The sequence below is a fragment of the Ochotona princeps genome, chromosome 21, assembly GCF_030435755.1.
Source record: "Ochotona princeps isolate mOchPri1 chromosome 21, mOchPri1.hap1, whole genome shotgun sequence".
Classification (NCBI taxonomy): Eukaryota; Metazoa; Chordata; class Mammalia; order Lagomorpha; family Ochotonidae; genus Ochotona; species Ochotona princeps.
In genome coordinates this window covers 30,498,426-30,520,502 of record NC_080852.1, presented here as the reverse complement: position 1 = coordinate 30,520,502, position 22,077 = coordinate 30,498,426, and the positions used below count along the sequence as shown (strand labels likewise).

At 49.2% G+C, this 22,077-nt stretch overlaps 2 protein-coding genes across 3 annotated transcripts in view; both read right to left on the bottom strand.

The window, feature by feature from the left end:
• Positions 1–1,510: 1,510 nt before the first annotated feature.
• On the bottom strand, positions 1,511–5,298 carry CCK (cholecystokinin). The gene is made up of 3 exons (XM_004581710.2): positions 5,067–5,298; positions 3,993–4,208; positions 1,511–1,938 (listed from the first exon to the last, which is right to left on the bottom strand). Exons 2-3 carry the CDS (start codon positions 4,204–4,206, stop codon positions 1,805–1,807), a joined length of 348 nt encoding a protein of 115 aa, XP_004581767.1. The 5' UTR covers positions 4,207–4,208; positions 5,067–5,298; the 3' UTR covers positions 1,511–1,804.
• A 1,210-nt stretch (positions 5,299–6,508) lies between these two features.
• Positions 6,509–22,077, bottom strand: part of LYZL4 (lysozyme like 4) — a 67,326-nt gene continuing 51,757 nt past the window's right edge. The window contains exon 5 of one of the 2 annotated variants that reach the window (XM_058678538.1): positions 6,509–6,574. In XM_058678538.1, the coding sequence (XP_058534521.1) occupies positions 6,547–6,574 (28 nt within the window). In that variant the 3' untranslated portion in view covers positions 6,509–6,546. Of the gene's footprint in view, positions 6,575–9,428; positions 9,450–22,077 lie in introns of those variants that run through there. The other variant, XM_058678539.1, reaches the window with a different exon arrangement.

Here is a 22,077-nt window from a genome sequence, read left to right as displayed (position 1 = left end):
CCCTGCACCCCCAAAGAGGCCAGGAAGTGGCCCCCACTGGGGAAAGTTCCAGCAGATATGATTCCTGAGTGTCCCTTTAATGGAATTTGGGCTTTTCTCTACTGCTGTTGGCATCCGTGTCTTTGGTTGGGCTGCAACCCTAGAAAATTGGTGTGAATTAACTATTGTTTGCAGAAACCTAAGAAAATATTGTTCCCTGAAAGACACGTGCATTTTTGGCTGACAGATCACTCCAAATATGACATTTTATTCACCTATAGTTGTAACCACATTTTGTTTCTGTTGGCAAACTCATTTCCACATTCCTGACAGTCTACCTTCAAGTCTGCCTTTAAAATGATTGTCGCCTTGTAACCAGCTCCTGTATTAATGAGGAGTTCATGACATCCTTGACGGGTGTTTTAAATTTTGATGCGTCATGGCTTTAGCTTTGAAAACGATACTGTAACGCCCACTTCTCCTGTGGTTCATGCATTGCTAATTCAGAACAGGTCCCACTGTCCATTTGTCGTTGTTGATTTTATATGAAAGTCTGAGTTCTTTATGGTCCACCTGCCCCACCCCACACACACACAGAGGCACTTTCTTGTAACACCCAACAGCCCCTAGAAGGGAACAGGCCTCTGCATATTTGGGACTGAATGGGGGTGGGATACCTAACACTGGAAGCAGCCTCGGAAACCAACAGCCTCAGGTGGGAGACAGTGCGTTGTCTATGTGGAGTCTAGGCTCTGCACTGCAACCCTGGGCTGGGCAGGGCCCCTCCGAGACCAGCCATAAAACTGTGTCATCTTCGGCATGTCTTGCCCCTGGGCTGCCGGGTTTTGCTCTACTCCGCCTGTGCTCCCTGCTAGATGCGGAGCCAGGTTCCTGGAAGTTTCCACCAGAAGGCAGGGAAAAGGTAGTAGGTACGAGGTGTGCTCTTGGACCGGTGCCCTTACGAACCCAAACCCAGGGCCAACAGGTGGACTGGCCTTGGGCTGTGCCCAGCATGGACCCACTCTGAGACACAGTGGGGCTCCCAACCCAGACTGGCTGAACCAGAATATGCAGTTCAACATGCCTCCGCGGCCAGGTTCTGGGTGCTCCGGAACCAGGACTGAATTGGTAGAGGTCCCACTGGTCCAGGACCCTCAAGTCCTCCAGTGTGTGACTCTTGCTAGCTGGGGGCATGCGGGCTGATTGCTTCTCCACATGCAATGGAAGGACCAGAACTTCTGTGCTATGGGGCATGGAACAACCATATGCGTGCCAGACCCTCACTCGGGCCTGCTCACTGAAAGGCCAAGAGAACCCCCAAAGAAACCCCCCATATGGGGAAGGTGACATTGAAGGCAAAGGTGGCCATACTGGGACCTGGGCCCTTTGGCTGTGTTATCTGCAGCATGAACACAGAACCCACATTTCTTAAGAATGTTCTGGAACCGTCCATCGTGGGGACCTGTCCCTAGGCACCAGATACCCAGCTTCCCTCCTGCTGTGTTCTGAAGCCCACATCAGCACACACAGATTGAGGAAGCAATCACTTTAATAGCATCATGACACCTTGGGGTAGGAAGTCACAGGAGAAGGAAACATTAGTCTTCCATTTGCACAATTTTGAGGTTGGCAGGGGCGGTTGGGGGTGGGAGCGGGCAGGAGAGAGGGCACTCACTGGACAATTTACAGACTTTCCCACATGGAGAACTTAATGCCTAGGGTCGCAAAATGCCAAGACACCGAAATTAAGAGTGGCTGTTTTCTCATCCAGCACCTTCCAGGTCAGGCGGCTGTTTCCTGTTGGGCTGCAGGTGGCCACCTGCTCCTACGAGGGGTACTCATACTCCTCGGCACTGCGCCGGCCAAAATCCATCCAGCCCATGTAGTCCCGGTCACTTATCCTGTGGCTGGGATCCAGGCTCTGCAGGTTCTTGATGGCAGAGATGCGGCCAGCAGGAGCTACGAGGGGTGGGGAGGAAGAAATAGGGCCGTGAGAGCTGAGAACGGCACCAGCTCCGTGTGTGAGGGGGACTCTGGGAAACTGGGCAACATCTCTCACACACACACACACACACACACACACACACACACTATGGGCATACTAATACAGAGCAAGGCTGCTGTGAGGGCTGAAACAACACAGGTCTAGCATTGAGGCCCCTACACACCTTCCCAGTGTCCCCTGCTAGAACCTGCAGCTACTCCTCTAAGCACTGAGACGTGTGCAGACACTTCCCAGGGAGAGACCCCCCACCCCAAGCACTGCTAAAGAGTGCGTCGTCTTGTTTAGGACCTTCAAGCGTAACACAGCCCAGACCAAAGGCCATTTGCAAATGCGCAGAATCGTCAAAGAGACCACACAATAACGAAGTGCGAAAATGGTCACTCGTGATTCACAGGTGCTAAACCAAAGTGTGTGATGGTTTTTTGGCTAGCACACACTTCAGATATGGGCAGCTCCATTGCCCAGGGCCTGCCATGCCCATCTGGGTTGGTTTGGCAGCTTGGACTGAAGGCATAGAGGGAAGGGCTGTTGGGAAGAGGGACCGAGTATCACTTTGCAGGATCTGTGCTGTGGCCGCTGGCTCTACTGCCTTGTGGCTCCTGCTTGAGGCTGGGGAGAAGGGTCCTGGATCCTGGAGGCTCGTGGCTCTGTGACAACCCTAGGCTATTTCAGACTGCTAGTAGTTGCAACTCCCATCTGGGGGCAGCCACTGAATTACTTGACAATCCACAGGAACCCAAAAAACCTTCAGATTTTCCCTGTTATCTAAGGATTTCCTTAGGAGGGCAGAGAACGTAGTAACTGGGGGGGGGGGGGAGTCTCAAAGAGATGAAAAAATATAGCAAACGGTCAGAAAGCTTATAGTCTCACATACTGAAATACTATGTTGTACCTCCAAAATGTAGATGCTTAGTATCTGTTCATTAAAATAGTGTTAAAGTCCTTAAGACAATAGAAACACAAACTAGCTTGATCTTAGCATTGCAGACTATGCGTGTAATGGGTTATTGTACTGTACCCCCTAAACACGTACACACCCAAGGGTCATACCAGCTTCACCTGCAGAGGGGTCTGGGGGAGTTTCTGCAGAACCGAGCCCCTCACTGTCTTCCTCTCTGGTCAAGCTGTGAATTAAGGTTCAGACCCATCACAGGCTGGGTAGCAGAGCAGCTCAAGGGCCACTCTTTCCACGCCCCCACAAGCATTTGTGGATGCTGCCAGGGTCCAGCCGTATCTTCTCTTTGCAGATGGGACAGTCAGGTCCCTGGAGGGGACAGGAGCAGCTCAGCAGGGCAGTTGCTGACTCACGCTGCTCCCGGAGACAAGACTGAAGCTCAGAAAACCGGGACTCCTTCCTCTCCTGCTTCTGTGGGGACCACCTTTCCAGCCGCAAACAACTCCTCCTGGGGCAACACTGGCAGTCACTGCCAAAGGCAACTCAAGCCTGCAACCACCCTGCTCCCCTGGGGCATGCGAGTGGAAAGGGACAGTCAAGGGACACGGACTGCTGCCCACTCTCAGCCTCTCCCAGCATTGGTCATTTCCTGCTAGAAGGTCTCGAGTGTCAGGAGCAGGTGGCTTTCCAGGCCTACTATGTACAGCACAGGGATTTAGCGTATCTGGGAGCCCTTCGTGTGTGTGTGTGTGTGTGTGCGCGCGCGCGCGTGTGTGTGTATGTGTGTGTGCATGGCAGGGGGAGGTGTTCTGTTATTATACCTGAATGTCTTCCCAAGGCAGCACTAAACTTAAATGATTGCACTGTGCAAAGGTTAGCTCAAAGAGAGATGTTAAAACCTGTGAGCTTTCCTTGCTACGAAAGCCTCCACGTTCCATTTGCTGCCAAGGCTGTCCGGAAAGCCACAGGGTGCTCTGTGGTGTGACTTGGGAAGTGAAACGGTGGGAGAGGGAGGGGACCTGTCAGTTGAACTCATCATCTTGTGCTTCCTCCTGACTACACTGGGAACCAGGAGCAGGTGCAGAAGGTGGGGTGCAGAGACAGCATCCTTACCTCTCCTGGCCTGCTGGATGTACCTGGCCAGCAGCGCACCCAGGTGCGCTCGGGACTCTCCATCGGTCTTCTGCACAGCCCTCACGTGCCTCCGGGGTGCCTCCTCTGCCCGCTGCACCCCGGAACTGGCGGGATCATCAGGGGGCACAGCCTGCGTCAGCATGCTGGCTGCCAGCACCGCCATCAGCACGCACAGGCTCGCGCTGCCGTTCATGGCTGTGAAGAGCAAAGGGCGGTGAGGCAGGGGTGGGGAGGCGTGAAGGGGCGTGAGGAGACGTCCACCAGAAGGCTGGGCATCCGTAACTCCTGCGGAGAGCTGCCCATCCAAGAGTGGACACTGCCCCACACCAAGGCTGGCCAGGAGCGGAGCTCCAACTCGGGGATGACACCCAGATGACTTCTCTCTTTCCCTAAAGTTGGAGGGAGTGTTTGTAGAGCCACTCTCTTCCAACCGAGAAAGCACCAAGGAAAAGAGCGTCCAAATACCCACAGAGGAAGATTTCCTTTCCCGATGGCTATGAAGCTTTCAATACGCGGAAAAGAAAGGTGCCCTCTAAAACGCTGGCCCGGCAAAGGCCATATGCACCAAGCATCCCCAAACTGTGGGAACTGTCACTAAACCTAGGCAAGGTCTGAAACATCCAAACGTTCAGCTCTCACTGCATTTAGATTCCCTAGTAGAACAAAATCCCCTAGCGTTTCTTTACCCCGGAAACTGCATTTCTCCCCATCAGTCCCTTGTATTTAGGAACACACATTTAAACAGTAAAATTGCTTGGTGTTCTATCGGGCAAGATCGCAAAGTGCGCCGGGCACCAGATAACGGGCCCGGGAATCCCAGCGTGCGCCCAACTCCTGGCACCCGGCTCTCACAGCGTCGTCTGCAGAAGGGAAGGGCGCGGAAGCCTCGCGCCCGGGTCCCCAAGGCAGCTCAGCCCTCCCAACCCGGGGACTGAGATCTTGTGCTCCCGTCGGAGGAAAGACGCGCAAAACAGAAAACAAACAAAAACCGGAAAGAGGTGCAAAACCAAGAACCCAGACACCTGCAGGTCCGCGGGCGAGGTAGGTGCTTACCTGGGGTTGAGCACGCAGCACACACGGTCAGCGCGTCCAGCGGAGCAGCCCAGCGCCCCAGCCAAGTTCAGGGTAGGCGGGCGATGCTGTTTCTTAAATAGCCCCCGCCCGGCGCGGTGGGCCAGTCATTTGTTTGCCCAGTGCTGACGCACGCCTCCAGCTGCACGTGCCTAGGGGACAGCCTGCGGTGACAAGCGACTGAAGTGGCCCTGGGGGAGAAAGGACCATCCTCCAGCCCGCCCCCGTAAGCCCTCCTCCCAGTCGTCCTAGACGGCTCTGTCTTTGGGACCTTCCTCCCTGTGCCGGGTCCAGCCCTTTCTTGCTTTGCGCTTTTTCGCGTGGTGCTGTCCTACCGGGAAAGCCTTGGATTGCCAGCTTTCTTCCAGGGTGGGGAAGCGGGTGGCGTTTAGTCGGCTTTGGGGACTGCGTGTGCTGGCCTGAGACAACTGGGGTGGGGGATAGGGGTCTCTAGACAGAACTGGAGGTTAGCACGGAGTCATTCTGAATGGGGGAGGGTTCAAGGCTCTGCTGGGTGGGCACCAACCTGGGCGAACTGGGAGTAGAATCAGGGTCTCTACTTCATTCTCAGAGCGAAACAAAGCCTTGGAACGCCACTTCTCCCCACTTCCCCCCAACTCCCCCACCACAAACACCCAAAGATCCCCGGCCGATGGAAGGGCTCCGACCACAGCTACACCCTGTCTCGGGGGTCTCTCTTTACGCGGCTGTAAAATGGGTCTGGCTTTTCTCTGAGGATTCCAAGTTGCGAAAGAGGGGACCAGTCGTCAGCCGCTCCTCTTCATCGACCAGCGGCGCCAGCAAGTTTCCTAGGAACTTGTTTTATTACCTGGCTCCCACCGGGTTACCCCTCAAAACCCTCTCTCTAGGCAGCCGCATGGGGATCCCACCTCACCTCCCCGGGTGCTCATTCACTGGCTCCCCTCGCCCAGTCCCTGCCTCCATCTCTCGCCAACCCAGACAAGTGAGACGGGATTGGTGCCTCTTTTTGCAGCAGCCCCCTCTCGCGGCTGGCAGACGGAGGCCCAAGGAAGGGCAGTGCGGGGCAGGGGTCCCACGGCGGGCACCTCCAGGCGGGGGGACCCTGTCTCCCTGTACCACCCACTTTCTTTTCCTCCTTTAACTTGGGCGCGAACAGAAATAGCTGGAAGGGTTTCTTTTTAACACTGGCCTCTGTGATTAGCTCAGAAATTTCTGGGGTGCAGCAGGGATTCTGGGGTCGCTTCAGTAGGGGTCTGGTGAGGACCATTGAGGTGGGGGGGGTGGAGATTGGCCACCGTTCCAATTCTGTGCCAGGCAGCTGGGTTTCTTTAAGGCAGCAATTTGTAAAATTCAATGCAGATTCAATGGTGATTTTCCCACAGGGTAGTTCAGTTGGAGAAACTGGCTTTTCTCTGTGCCATTAGCGGGGGCCACTCTGAACCTTGTGACTCCTTCGATGGGCATCTTCGGGATGCTTCCTTTACCCAAGCTCTGGGGATACAGCAGAGCTGTTGAAAAACAAGCCGAAAACCAAGTCCACAAATACTGCCAGGCGTGCTTGAGACAGGCTCTTCAAGAGCAAAGGAAGGCGGTGAGGGTTGTCTGGTGGTGTTGTGAGATGTGCCAAAAGTAGAGAGAAGTGGGGGTGGGAGGGCAGCAGGTCTCAGGGTCTTCCCATATTAAGACTAACACACCATTATGAAACCTGTTCATTACCATGGGGCCGTTCACACAGCTCCCCTACCAACCAGGTGTTCATCAGGGAAAAGTAGAAGCAAGAAGAACCCCAGCCACGCAGGGGACCGCCTCTCCTGTTCTCACCCAGGTAGAGAGGCAATCCCCCTTTACTGAGAGTCCCCACTTGGCGCCCTGATCTCCCCTGAGGCATGGGGCAGGTCCCCGCCTTCGTATGGAGGGCTTGGTCGCACAGGGAATCTTGTCCAGACATTCAATGGACAGGAAGTCATGGTGGCAGGAACATCAAGAGGACGCCCACTGGTCGCCGTTTCTGTTTGTGATGGAAGGGATGTAAAGAGAACTGTTCAGAGTTGGGGAGAAGCTTTTCTAAGTCCCCAAAACAGATGGGATAGTTTCAAAAGCAGGATGCTTCTTCAGTTATAAGCAGGATCTTAGTTTCTATGTAGACAATCTGATTCAGGTCCAGGGTAGCAGCTGGTGCACCTGCACTGAACAGCAGAGGGCCTGAGTTCGGGTCTTGGTTGCTCCACTTCTGATACAGTCTTCTGCTCATGTGGACCCTGACAGGCAGTGGGTGATGACTCAAATCCTTGGGTCCCTGCCACCCACACAGGAGACCCAGACTGAGTCCCCAGCACCTGTCTTTGGGTTGGCCCAGCCTGGTTGTTACACACAGTTGCAAAGTGAACCGGGCAATGGGAGATCTCTTCATGTCTCTTTCTGCCTTTCAACAAATGGAGATGAATAATTCTAAAAAGAAAAATAAGACTTAGTAGGATGTGAGTGGGTGGGAGGCTCATGCCAGAGTCTCCTAATTTGTTATTCATGGGATATAAACATGTTACAATAATCTCCATTTAGTGGTGGTCAATAGGCTGATTGCTGTGATTAGAAATGTGCTGGCATGAAAGATTCTATTTTGGGTCTGAAGGGCTTTTTTTTTTTTCCCCAGAACAGGTTTAGAAAGGCCATTATTTGCCCTGGAACATTTTATAGGCCCCCACACAGACAGTGTCACCAGCCATTATCAGGGACGATGTGATTGAAAGGAAGCAAGGAGCTGTCATCACTCTGAACAGCGCTGTTCCTTTTCCTCATCATGAAGTTCCCAGGATATCAGAACCTCCTTCCTGGATGTCAGGGATTTCTCAGAGAGGGAGGAAACAGGACGGGGAGAAGATGATGAGGTGAGAGCCGTGAGCAGGCTCTGGCATGGACTTGGTCCCTTGGGTCTCCACTACACTCCTCCCAGGCATGTGTCCTGCACACTGGCCTATGAGAGACCGGGAGGTGAGCCGGGGCATTTTGCCCACCAACCCTCCCATGCCTGGTTGAGGGCTTCTCCAGGGGCTATTACTGCCCCCTTTTCTTCCTGACCAGCCTTGGGCAGAGGAGAAGCAAGGGGTGGAGGTGTGAATCACTATGGTGGGGAGCTGTGGATGGAACAGTGACGGTGACCATGTCTTAGTTCAGGCCACAAACAGGGTGGCTTCAACACAATGATTTCTTACAGAGAAAGAGACTGAGGAGGCCAGAGCTCAGCTGCTGGCAAGGGTGGGAATCCTGCTCTGAAGTGTTCCTTCTGGTTGCATCCCCACAGGGCACTGAGATAGAGAGGTGAGGAAACCAACAGCCAGTCCACAGTGGAGGGGAACACACTGCTTCCCAGCTGGGCTCGGTCCAGGTTTTGTCTCCAAAGAAGAAGGCATTCTGAAGAGACACACAAGAGTGAGCAGAGAAGAAGGTTTATGCAAAGGCAAAGGACCAGGACACACATGGGGGGGCAACACTGAGGAAAAGTGATGCCAGGTGCCAAGTTTGAGGTTTTTGTTTTATAGGACAGTGTGCTCCCCGGGGCTGGCTGGCTGTGATTGTTCAGAGGAGGTGAGGTTTGCGGCAGGGTTTGAAGACCGCCCATCTCTGTGCTGCTTTGTTGGAAATCTGACCAGTGTCATGGCATCAGATGTATGTGGCACTGGAAAAGAAGTCTCAGAATGGCAAGTTTTCCCAAATGGCTGAAACAGCTCCTGTTCTGAAGCCAGGAGCCCGCAGATGGGTCTCCCACGTGGATGCAAAGACCCAAGCACTGAAGCCCTCTTCTGCTGCTTTTCTAGGCATTTTGGCGACGGGGAGGGTGGATTGGAAACGGAGCAGTTGGATTTCCTGAATCATAGGTGGTGGCTTAATGTGCTGTGCCACCATGATGGTACAGACAAGTGTGATTTTTAGCACCGTATCACTTAGCCCAGGCTACGACCGTCTCCTCATGAATGGAACGCAGGAATGAGGAGAGGTAAGCGTGCAGCTGAGTCATCTCCATACAGAATGAGCCTGCCTTAGGATCTTCAAATACTGAAACACCAGGAGCAACTGTTGCTGGGGAAACCAGTGGTGTCCTCAGGCCTGTGTTATCCTGTAGCTCCTTTTCCCAGGCAGAGGGGCAGTAGCTGCAGCTGGGGAACAGTCTCGGAGTCCTTGTGGTCCTGCAAATCAAGCTGCCCATGGAGCTCAGGTTGCCTGGCAGTGGAGGGCAAGTCCTTGTCCCCAGAAATGGCCCCAACTTCCAGCAGAAGCACCACTCACAGTGCCCACTTCCTCCTCTGAGCGCTTGCTTTGGAGCGATGCTGTGCCAGGACAACTGCATTGGAGATGGCTGATGGGCACCAAGTGTACACAATTCCAACTCTAAAAGGTACAAGCGGGTGTGCAGTGAGAATCAATCTGCCCCCTCATCCCTGCTTCTTCACCACCCACAGGTAAGGACTACTTAAGTAAGTCTTTGAAAGACAGCCCAGGGACATTCAAGGTCATCAAACAAGAGTCAAACACAGCTGGAGACACCCAGGGGCTCCAACTAGAAGCACATGATACACAATATCCTCTACCTTTTCACTTAAAATGAGAGGGTGCTTCAAAAATGTTGTGTGAAGCAGAAATAAAAGATACATTTATTTCCTTGCAATAAAATAAAATCCATAATTATGAGGGGGTCTTTAAAATGTTCGTGAAAAATATTATGTAAAAGTATGTATGGGTTTTAATAATTTTTTTGCACCAAAACAAGCTTATCTTTCCCATGATCTTTTAAAATGACCATCATATGAGGTGCCAGTGTGGTGGTGCAGTAAACTAATCTTCCATCCAGGGTACCAGCATCCCATATGGGTGCTGGTTTGAGTCCAGGCTGTTTCACTTCTGCTCCAGCTCCTGCCTTATACCTGGGAAGTCAGTGGAGGATGGTTCAAGTCCTTGGCCCCGGCACCCACATAGGAGACCAGAAAGAAGTTCCTGGCTCCTGGCTTTGGATCTGCTCAGCTCCTACCATTTCAGCTTTTTGGGGAGTGAATCAATGGCTGGATGACTTCTCTTTCTCTCTTCTCTGTAAATCTCCCTTCAAATAAAAGTAAGTAAATCTTTTAAAAATTGTTCTTAAATGTAGCCAAGATCAGTTTATATTGTTTATATTGTTAGCATAATTCTGCCTCATTATCTGTGGAATAGTTCATGGGTAATGCTTTAATTCCTCTAGCCGGTACTCTGTCCAGAGAAGTATAAGTTGTTTCCCAATATTTTCCAATCAAGAACCTGTGCTCCTTGAATACACACCATTTCCCACATGTGCAAATTTACCTATGGGGTGAATTCCTGGAAGTAGAACTAGATACACAGAAAATTTTGATCAATATCACCAAGTTACCCTCTGTGGAAATGATTCCAAAATATCACATTGATCTTGTATATGGCAACACTTCAGCTGCCCAGGAGCATCCCAAACCAAGTCTGGTGCCTGGGCAGTAGCTTAACTAATGCAGAGCTGGCTGACTGACTCTTTGAGTTGCAGTGCTGTTGGGATTTCTGTAGTCAGTGCATGGGGGAGCAAAGGCTGAGCAGTGCTTTTCGGTGAAACTGGAAATCCCAAGGAAGAAACCCAAAATGCAAGCCACGATTCTCATTTAAGGATCAGAGTCTCTTTCTCCTCCCAATTCTAAGCTCCAGAAACTTACATAAGATACACAACCTGGCAGATAAAACCATCTTCTCACTCCTCTGCAAGTGCTGGGTACTCCCTGGGCACAGCACCCAGAAGTTTCTCCACTCATCTGCACACTGTATGTTGCCAGACGTCTTTGAGGTGAGTCACAGAAGTAGGAAAGCAATCCCTTCCCTTCAGTCATCATCCCAGAAGCTGGGAAAATATATGCACACATCCTTCCTCTCCAAGCTGTCAATGTTTAGCAACCCATCACACATGCTTCAGGTACTTGCTAGTCCTAAACTAACTTTTGCTTTTGTGGTAAAGTTCCTGCTGTCCAAATCCAGTGCTGCAATGCCTTGATGGGACTTGAGTGTCCCCCTTTTGATCCTCAAATGAGAACTGTGGCTTGCATTTTGGATTTCTGACTTGGGTTTTGTACCCTCCAGAAACCACACCTGAGACCAAGACCTTGATGCAGGTGGTATATTTGGGAGAGCTGAGGCCATAGGAAGTTAGTCAAAGAAGAGGGGACAATCAGTAAGGTGTAGGTTGATGAACGGGTTCCTGCTGGAAAACACTGGGGCTCATTCTTGCAAGGCCTCTTTGAGAAGCAAGATAGGAACTGTCCCAATGCATTATCTCTTATAGACAGTATCTTTTACTGCTTAATAGTTATTGTAGTAGGTGCGAATGGTGATGGGGACCAAATGCTAATGAAGACAGAGGAGAAAGAGGCTGATGCTAATATGAAAGCCATCAACTTATGCTTAGATAATTCCATAACACTGCACATGAATCCAGGCGGGTCATGGAACACGGGATGGAAGGCTGTCTCCTTCCAAGACCCTCTTAGGTTCATAGCCTACAAAACCCATGAGCATCTCCCTTGGTTTTGGCGATACTTAGACCATGGAGTACAAATAATTTTCCCTAGAGAAACGTTCAAGAAACATATTCTTGGAGGCCAGTTCAATGGCTCAATTAGCTAATCCTCTACCTATCAGCACAAGTACCTCATACAGATGTCAGTCCTTGTCCTGGCTGCTGCACTTCCAATTCAGCTCCCTGCTTATAACCTGGAAAAGCAGTGGAGGATGGTCCAAAACCTCAGGACCCTGCACCTGCATGACAGACCCAGAAGCTCATGGTTCCTGGCTTTGGATTGGCTCAGCTCTGGCTGTTGCAGCCATTTGGAGAGTAAACCCAAGGGCTTAAGGCTTGAAAACAAGTCCTCAGCGAGGTGATGTTAGATGGTGGGCCTTGGAGAGGTGGGACCTGGAGGGTGGTAACTGGAGGTCCTGCCCTCCAAAGAGACTAAGGTCATTCTTGTGGGACCCCTGAGATTGTTTTCAAGAGAAAGAGTTTGTTATGACAGCCTGAACTGGACCCCAGGATTGCTCTCTGGCTTCCCATTTCAGCCAGTGATCTCTGAGGGGTGGTGTTGTCCAGGGGACTCTCATCTGAGCCAGCGCCGTGCTGTTTGGACTTTCAGCCTCCAAAACTGCAAGCTAAATAGATCCTTTTTTTTGGTGAGTTCCCAGGTCAGGTGACTCACTACAGCAGGGGGAAAAAAAAGATAATGGGGCAGAGGTCAGAAAGCCTGTTGGGGTGTCCAGTCTTACAAGCCCATCGTAAGGCCCCTGAGCTGTTCCATCTCTCACTTCCTTTGCAGAGAGCAGTGGCTTCATTGGGGATAAAAAATATATACATAGGGGAAAAACAATGCTAAAAGATCAAGTCCACTAAGCTGTCACATTGTAGAAGGTTTTTTTGGGTTTGTTGCAGATAACCCCCTTGTATAACAAAATGCTAATTTTAAAGAGAGCAGGAGGGAAAATGTAGCCATTTCTTGGCAACCCTAACTGCTGCAAGAGGTGCCAGGCTGCTAAAGGCATACGCATGTGCTGTACACACAGTGAGAAAATCAGAAACCAGGAGTTGGGTTTGTTCTCCCACCCAAAGCCCTGGCACTTACAAGGCAATCTGCTTTCTTGGGAGGGTACAGATGGGCCTAAGGGAGTCATCCAGAAAAGCTGTTACCGGTTCCTCAGATATAAAAGTACTTCTTTTCTTTTCACCCATGGATATTTGCTTTCTTGCTTAAAAAGGACTGAGCCATTATAGGCGGTGTGAGCAAGCCTGCACAGGGAACAGGCAGGCAACAATTAATGCAGAGGGTCTGTGGAACACACTCTCTCCGCAGGTTGACCCAACATATTGGCCCCTGCGACTCTTGGCTCAAGTCTTCTCTCTGGTGGAGGAGCCTGATTGGCCAAGTAGAAGTAGATTTCATGAAAAACCCTCAATCAACGACTAGGGGGAACTGGACAGTTACCCATCTCTCTGATTCTTGGGGCCAGTCACGTTGAGGCTGTGCTTCCCACTGGGACTCAATGCCAGCAGCCCTCAATGGTGACAGACTTAGCCATGAGCCCTCTGTTGATCTTGCCTGCTCTGTCTCACTTCTTCATTTCCATTCCCAGGTTTCCTGGGCTCTCCTTAGTCTTTGCTGAGGATCAGCTTTTGGGTAAACCCAAACGGTCATAGTTGGGCTTGCAGTTTCCCTCCATGTGTGTCACATACTGGAGTTAAAAATATTCCTCATGCCTATTAGTCCTTTCCATAGGCAATAAGTTTCTTGCAGGCCTGGTAACTAACAGACCCACACAGTCCTAGGGTGCTATGGTAATGGCAGTGAAAGAGGGGGTGTTTGGCTTTGAAGGATCTACTGCTCCCAGAAGCCAAGTGCTATTACATTGGTGGCAATATCAGGGCTCTTCTTGGCAGACTGTAGAAGTTGGAAAAGCATCCACGGAGTGTTTCATGGTTCCCAATGTTCCCACAAGACTGCCCTCTGCCCTGCATTCCACACTTTCATCCTTCTTGGGAGATACCAAATCACAGGACAACCCCCGTGTACATTTTCTCCAACAATGAATCGCTGAGTTTAGACCTATTAATCCTTAGAGTCCACCAATTCCTAACTTTAGCATTAGCAAGGGAAGCTTTTAGAAAATTGAGTTGGGAGCCGCAGCTTACGCCTATTACACCACAGCCTCTGGAGGTGGGTTCAGGGAAGCTTCCTAACAAGCTGCTGGAATGTCTTGGGCCAGGCTTCCCAAGAGCCTGAGTACTGCATTAGGAAGTGATTGATCCCAGGTAAGAGAAGTGACAAGGCAGGACAGGAACAAGGACGGCCAAGGAAGGTATGGTCCCAGAGACCCACAGAAGGTGGCACTCCGAGGGAGCCTGAGCTTTCCTACTGCTGCACCTCCCAGTTATTAGCCAAGGGCTGCACCAGGGCAGGTCAGGTAGGTCAATTCCTTGGCTCTCTTGAGTCTCAGTAAGAGCAAGCCAAGGGACTCTGGTAGCTTGAGCCACAGCCCTCCAGAGGGAAGGCCAGGGCAGTACTTACAGGAAGCCAGTTGGGTCTGAGGGGGAGGACAGAGAAACACAAGGGACACAGGTTCTTATGCAAGAGCAGGATACTGGACTGGAGCTCACAGTGTAGGGTGGGATGCTGAAAGGAGAGAGACTCCAATTGGACACTCCCAGATGGGTTTGGCACTAAAACCAGCTTCTCTGGAGATCTTCCAGTCACTGAGATGTGTAAGTATGTGTCATCCTTCTTTCCAGTTGTGTGGCACGTAACCTTCGTGCTTACATACATGCCTGGCAGTGTTAGAATGAGCATAACTGGCCTAAATTCTCAAAGTGTCCTTTCTCTGCCTGAAGGGAAGGAGGAACCCAGGGCTTATGGCCAAGTTCCTCTCCCCTGCTCAGATGCTACCAAAGGCATCCCAAAGCCCTACACGTCTCCAAGTGGAGAGGCCAGTCGTGTTGATTTCAACCATGAGAGAGGGAGACTTCCCAGGCTGTTATGTCTATGCAGCTGTCTTGGTGTCCAACACTAGGGTGTTCCTGGGAAAGCCAGATTTACTCTTATTTCTTTTGAGTGGGAGAGGAAATGTTCCTATGCAAAATAAGTGACTCACTGAACCATTATGAAAGAGAAAAAAAGTGGGCCTGAAAGGGGAAGGAGGGAAGCCTTCTTTTATTCGGATGCATGTTGTGGTGAAGATGCTATTTTTGTACATCAAATCATCCCAGAACTAGCCTGTACAGGAGCAACCCCTCTGGCAGTGGCCTCTATATTCTCCTGACCCGACAGTTTCCACACCTGTGCTGTGAGGTCCTAACATCTAATCATATCTCACAGACACCAACTATTGGTGTCACTGCTGAAGAGTAAAGCATGTTTTTGGATTGTTGGGGTTTTCTGAGTCTTTTAAGCAAATTCCCTAGAAATTGGAAAAGAAACCCACATCAAAAGCTGTGCTTTTAGGGCTGGCTCAGAGAAATAAACTCTCCCTGTGCCTACATCGTTCCAACTTTAAAGAAGTTAAATGTGCAGAAAGCTGGTTTTGGGGAGCCTGGCTCCCTCATGTGTTTTGTTTTTTCAAGCTTGAGGGTTGGGCAGAACACATGGCTTGCTGGTCATCTACAGTTTCTCCCTGGGGACTGTCTTTTCTGGCCTCCAAGAAAGTCCAAGAGCAGTCTCTTTCCCCCCTGGTTTTTGGGGCAACAATCACTGAATTGGAGAAAGTTGACCTTCAGCTGATGTCAGCCCCCGCAGACAAGGGCGTCTGTGTAGGAGAGTTTATACTCTGCCAGCTGAGTGTGTGCTTAGTAATTAGTTTGATTCTATGGTGTGTTTGAATTGTGGTCCACATTACAAAACGAGGCCAACAAGCAGATCAAGAGTGAGGCAACTTTCAAGTGCTCTTGAAGTTGTCAAAATGAGAACAGCAATTACAAGCAAATAATTTCCTTTAGATATGCTTTCTGTCCTCTAATTATGTATGTGTGTATGTGTGTACACAAAGATAATAGTTAGCTGGCTAGCTAAAGATATAGCTATACAATTTATATCTAGCATAGTCTGTCAACTCTAAGATGTATTAATGTTTTACACTTTAATATCTCTGAAACAAATGTTATGTGCTCTTTTATAGTATGGTGGGGCCTGGGTGGCCCATGTCCGTCACTGCTGGCAACTTGGCCTTTCTTGCTCTTACTTCAATTGAATGCTATTTTATTTGTTCATATTGATAGCATTTCAATAATATGCTACATCTATATGAAGTGTATTAACTTTAAATGCTTTTTACAATGCCTTTAGAAAGATTGCACTACAATTTAGAACTGAAATGAGACATTGTTTTTCACAGAGAAGGATCTAGAAACACCAGTGAAACCTAGGAATGCTATCAATAAGTAAATACTCATTATTGGAGAATATGATTTCAATTCCATATTTTCTTGGCAAACAACAATCAAACTACAAGTAAGACATCCACAAGCAGAGAGAACTGAGTTTTTTTGTCTTGAGATCCTTGGGAAACAATTACCCGGCTCCCACTAAGCCATGAAAATGAAGGCAGGAGGCACTGTCAGATTCTTCAGGTGAAAGAAATGCCAAGAGTCAACAACAGGTGGGTGTGATGGATTTATGCATCATGTACAATGCTTACTAAGAAATTGTTTAGTTAGCAACCTTTTTCCTTCAAGGTTCCTAAAACAACAGTGCATCTTAGGATCAATATTTTAGAGTCTATAAAACATGGCTTATTGAAAATGGCATGGAACTAGCTCATTAGCAGGGAGTGCTAGTATTACTGTAAAGTGTGTTCCATATGGTTCCTAGTACATCATAGGCAGCTTTCCTCCAACCAAGCCAAACCCAAACAAAACACTATACCTCACTTGTTCTTTGATACCTTTTGTAACCAACCATAAAATCTAGACAGAACACATAAAGCAAATGTTTTCAGCACAAGACAGCAGGCGATGCAAGATTCTGATTCATTAGAAAAGAGATGTCCTCTGTGCCTGGGAACACGCTAGACTAGAGCAGAGAAGTGGAGTTCAAGCGAAACCCCTCCTTGGTGGAGGGGCAAAAATGATGGTGTTTGCAGTTACTGGGATGGCTAGAACAATGGGGAGACAGTGCACAAGAGGGAGCAGCCAGATGGTGTGCAAGGAAAACTCAGTCGCCATGCAAAGACCTAAGTCAAGATTCTAGAAGTTGGAAAGTGCTGGGGCACATTGACTGTTTTCACATCCTGCAAAGCTAGAGTTCAGAGATTCGCTGGGCACCATGGGCATTTGTTCAGTTGAGGATTTTAAGAAGCCACACATCAGGAAGAAGGGCCCACTCTAACAGGTCACACCTCCAGTACTACACACAGAAGATAAATAGATGTGGCCTCACAAAGCCTAAACACAGCATGAGAAGATAAAAATGTTCTACTAGTAATTTAACCACAGATCAGAAATAGTCTGTAGAGGAAACACAGTAAAGCCCAGATTTCCTCAATGTCCAGCAAATAAGGCAGGAAGATGAGATCTATGATCAATAGAAGAAGCATTAAGCAGAAATGTTCGCTGAAGTAACCCAGGCATTGAAGTTAGCAGCAAGGACTTTACAACAGTAATGCGTAGTACAAGTATGTTCAAGGTTTTAAAAGAAAAGATCGACAGCATGGGTGAATAGATGGGCAGGGAAATTAGTATGTTTAAGAATATATTTTTTTGGGCCCGGCAGCATGGCCTAGCGGCTAAAGTCCTGGCCTTGAAAGCCCCGGGATCCCATATGGGCGCCGGTTCTAATCCCGGCAGCTCCACTTCCCATCCAGCTCCCTTCTTATGGCCTGGGAAAGCAGTTGAGGACGGCCCAATGCATTGGGACCCTGCACCCGCGTGGGAGACCTGGAAGAGGTTCCAGGTTCCCGGCATCAGATCGGCGCGCACTGGCCCGTTGCGGCTCACTTGGGGAGTGAAACATCGGACAGAAGATCTTCCTCTCTGTCTCTCCTCCTCTGTGTATATCTGGCTGTAATAAAATGAATAAATCTTTAAAAAAAAAAGAATATATTTTTTTTAAGTTGGGTAGAGTGAGCATACACCTGAGTAATCTGGAAATGGAAACAATAGAAATACAAAATCACAGTAACTCTGAGTTTCTTCAGTTCCTGGGACAGGGATGTGAGCGGCTGGAGCACAAACTCTGGGTCCAAGTGCCTCTGCTTTCACAGCCTTGTCTCATTAGTAAAGTCAGAGTGAAAACAATGACAGTGCTTGCCTTTGAGGGCTGCTTGAGAATCAGAGCACCTGTCCCAGATGAAGTACTATTCTCCAAAACATAATTTCGTTGAGTTCATCCCAGAACTAATACAGCACCTTCCCTTCTTTGTCACCTAGACCTTCCTGTCTCATCAAACAGCTGATTTAGATACCTTAAAGGTTTCAGGAACTGAGTTAGGGAAAGAAAAAAGCAATGGCTAACCACCCATGAAAACTGCCTACAATCTTAAAACCTGTCCAACGTCTCATTTTCCTCCATTGGGGGAGAAATGTGAGATTGAAATTAGTTGAGTATGGCTTTGCAGAGTGATGGTAAGGAAAAGGAAGATGTACAAGAGGGAAAAAGACAGAAAACCTATCATCAAAATGTGGTCCCAACCCCCCTATTGTTTTTAAATTAAAGTTCATTTTTCCTAGGTCCATTTTTATCCATTTCCTTATTTCCTGACCTTGAGTGATCCATCTGCTTCTTCAAATTAAAGTTCAGATCATGCCACTCATGATCTGAAAATGATAAGTGAGACTCCATTGTAGCTGTGAGGGTTAATAAAATAATATTAGGCTGCTTTGTCAAACCTTAATGAAGTTGCTGACTGCTGAGCCAGGCAGACACATTAGTTTAAAGGAAAAAGAGGGATGCATCAGTATTTCTCAGTTGAAACAGAAATCTTCAGAATAAATGAAGTAAACCATCCAGGTAGGTGTGGATGTGCCCATTTCATTATAAGAATTGGTTTAGCTTTCATCAATCAGTGAAGCCTTCATCATCAGTGCAGGTCATGATGCCTACCTCCAGGTTTCCTTTGAGTTCTCCTTTCATGGCCTGGATGCACTTTTTTTTGAGCTAGATAACACCTTGCCCTGCTCCTGAGAGTGGGCGCCATGTTTTACATCTTTTTTTCTGGCTCACTGTCTAGTACATACAATGATGGCTTGACATACAAATATTTGGTGCCATGTACGCACTCTAGAAGATCTCAATGAGTGCAATTGCTGTCATTTAGTCAATGTGTGTGGAATAGATCACCACCTGACGGATACTTGGAGAGGTAATTTAGAATGCCAAGTGACTGGTATGTCGACTGCTACATGCGTCAGACAGGAAGACTGTGACTGATGGGTTCTCACAACCTGACCAACGTGGTGATCAGAATGCAGAAGATGGTGGCAGGAAGGACTGTGGGACAACTTTAGCAGGCGGGACACCCTCCCCATTCCAGGTTGGAGGTGAGGGCTCACTGATCTTGCACAGCAGGGATCTCTGGACTCCCACTGAGAGGCCTCACCCTGTTGTGGGTGCCCTCCCAGAGCAAAAACTTAGATTACTTCCTTTTGCACCCAAACACATAGTTTAAATAACCAGGGTGCCCACCTGCATTTATCGAGATGGGCAGGCAGATGTGTACAGGTGCACACAGAATCCTCTTTTTTTTTTTTCTCCCATTGCCCCAATGGTGAAAAAGAAGCAATAAGCTCAGCCATGCTTCTGAGTCAAGAGAAATGGCTTACAGTGGCACAGGGATTTGAGAAGAGCATTTGACAAAATCAACAATTCCTAGCTTTTCACAGGGAAGTACGTATACATCCACAATCTGGGAGGCTCAGATATTTACTCTGATGACTCTCGAGTCTACGTTTCAGACTACTAAGCAGGTCTGTTAAAAGTGAGGCTTCAAAATGCCACCTAGGGTTTTTGGGAAAAGAAAGAAATGTGAAGAAATCTTTTTTTTTTTTCTTCTGATGTGTCTTCCTACAAAACAAGGTCAGACGATTTGCACTTGCCCTTGAGAAAAGAGACTTGGAGAGATTCAACTATGTGCCAAGGCCACACAGTTGACAAATGGTAGCTTCAGGAGCGGGGGAGTTCTTGGTTGGGTCCTGAGACAGCCAAGACTCCTGCTTCTGATCCAAGGGAAGGGCGGCTTGGATTCCCACGTGGACCTGCACTGCACTAGGGAGGAGGAGGAAACGTGTTCAATAACGGACATCTGGAGGATGCAGACCTCAGGTCCACAGCACAGAGTCCAGGGCGCACGTGTTTCCCGTCACCAGCACGGTTTGCTGCTCCAAGGCCTCCACTTCACAGGTTCAGGCGAGAATGACGATGCTTCCCCCCAAACAGGAGCAAGTTTCCCCTTTCCAGAGGTTGAGTTAAGTCTCTCTGATCTGAATGAGAAGCTGGCGCTGTGCCTTCCCAGGGAGCCAAGCGGGCAATCCCACGACCAGATGGCAGAGGCACAGGCAGGGCGCTGACCTCTCCACCAGAGCTGAAGGTTTTGCTTTCTCCCAGAGGTGCCAGAACCTCCAGCCCCATGAGGGAGAAGACAAACTAAGTGACTGTTCAGGTGGCAGCAGGTGGAAGAGGGTTTACAGGGGGTGCCAGGCCTTTCTCCTCTTTTGAGTGGAATGTGACACCATGTTATCTTAGCATGCATTCTGTCCTTCTTGTTCAAGTCCACATGCCCTGTAACTTTCTGCCTTGACCACCCCTTCCATCCTAGTTCCAGAGGTCATGGAAGTGTGGCCTTCTGGGGCTGCAGTGATCGGTTTACAGGTCAGCACGTCACCCAAGCAGAGCCCTTCACAGCTCCTCCACAGCATTTGACAGACTGACACTTGATGGAGCAGTCTTTGTTCTTGTGTGGTTGGATAAAGCAGGCTCAGCAGCGCCTTTGTCATAATTTTCCACGGAAAGACAAGAACCTGCCTGAGAAAGCAGTTGGCACAGAGGGGAGAGAGAAGGAAAGAGACAGAGATCAGCATTATTTTTTTTTTTTTTAGCACCCAGATTCATCTGTGCTTGAAAGAGACTCACAGCAGGATTTGTTCATGCACAGCAATCAATTAATTCCAATCTGGTGGTAAGGTAGATTTAGGCTATCTAATTTTAAATCACAGAGCCACCTCTGTGCTCTGTGTTGCCCTGTGTAACCAAGTAGAAGAAGAAACAATTTCTCTCCTCTTGGGGTGGAAGGATAATTGTGATCAAAGGGGGGTTAGAATCCAAGCCCCACACCTCCCTGGCAGAGGCAGCTCTGATGTTGTGATGAGTGACCACTGTCTTCTGCGATGCCCAGGAGCCTTTGCATTGGACTTTCCTGGAATTCTAAGATGCTCAAGTTCTCTCAAGCTTTCTCCCCACTGACCGTCCCTAACCCCGTGGGAAGAGGATAAAAGGCAAGGGCTGGGCTTGGCAGCGTGGCCTAGTGGCTAAGGTCCTCGCCTTGATCCCATATGGCCGCTGGTTCTAATCCCGGCAGCTCCACTTCCTCTCTATCTCTCCTCCTCTTAGTATATCTGACTTTGTAATAAAAATAAAATAAATCAAAAAAAAAAAAACCTTTCATTAAAAAAAAAAAGGCAAGGGCTGATGGAGGCTGATGTGGAGGAGAGAGTTTGGATCTCACTTCCTGTTAAAACACAGCAGGGATGCTTCTGGGAAGAACATACTGGGCAAAGCCTGAGTCACCTTAACCTGAAGAATGAGTAAGGTTTAGTCATGGCCTTCAGAAGGGCTTTGTGGGGGTGATGGTCTCCCTGTGTAGGAAGCTAGTTGTCCTCTTCAGCTATGAAATGTCCATTGTTCTGGGCGAGCTCTGCCTCTCCCATGTCACAGAGTAGCCCACATGCACCTGAACTGGGAGCACCGTGCTGTCTGCCAGGAACAAACTGCCATCTAGTTAATTTCTCATTGATGGTGAAGTGGTACCATGACTGCAGGGGATCGGGTGTGATATTCAAAAGCAGGCTTGTATGAAAATGGTCCTGCTGCAGTCTGTAGCACTGAGGACTAGGGAGACAAGCTCTTCACTTTGCAACTCAGCAAGACAAGCCCTCTGGAATCAGGCCAGGTCTGAGAGAAGTCTCATTAAGGGATAATAAGACAATTTTGAACAACTTCATTGAGATATAAGTAAAGTGCAATAAACCACATACACTCACAGTGCCCAGCTTCATAAGTGTTGACACAGGAGTATGGACATTCTGCCTTGACCACCCCTTCCATCCTAGTTCCAGAGGTCATGGAAGTGTGGCCTTCTGGGGCTGCAGTGATCGGTTTACAGGTCAGCACGTCACCCAAGCAGAGCCCTTCACAGCTCCTCCACAGCCCTTCACACTCCTCACCGCAGTGAAAGTAGCCAACCTGAAGTCTCCAATTTCATCCCCAGATAATCACAGGTCTCTTGCTTA

Coding starts and splice junctions, on each gene's coding strand:
- CCK (XM_004581710.2), bottom strand. CDS start 4,206: ATGAACGGCAGCGCGAGCCTGTGCGTGCTGATGGCGGTGCTGGCAGCC. Junction 1,939..3,992: donor CATCCAGCAGGCCAGGAGAG/GTAAGGATGCTG, acceptor CACCCCTCGTAG/CTCCTGCTGGCCGCATCTCT.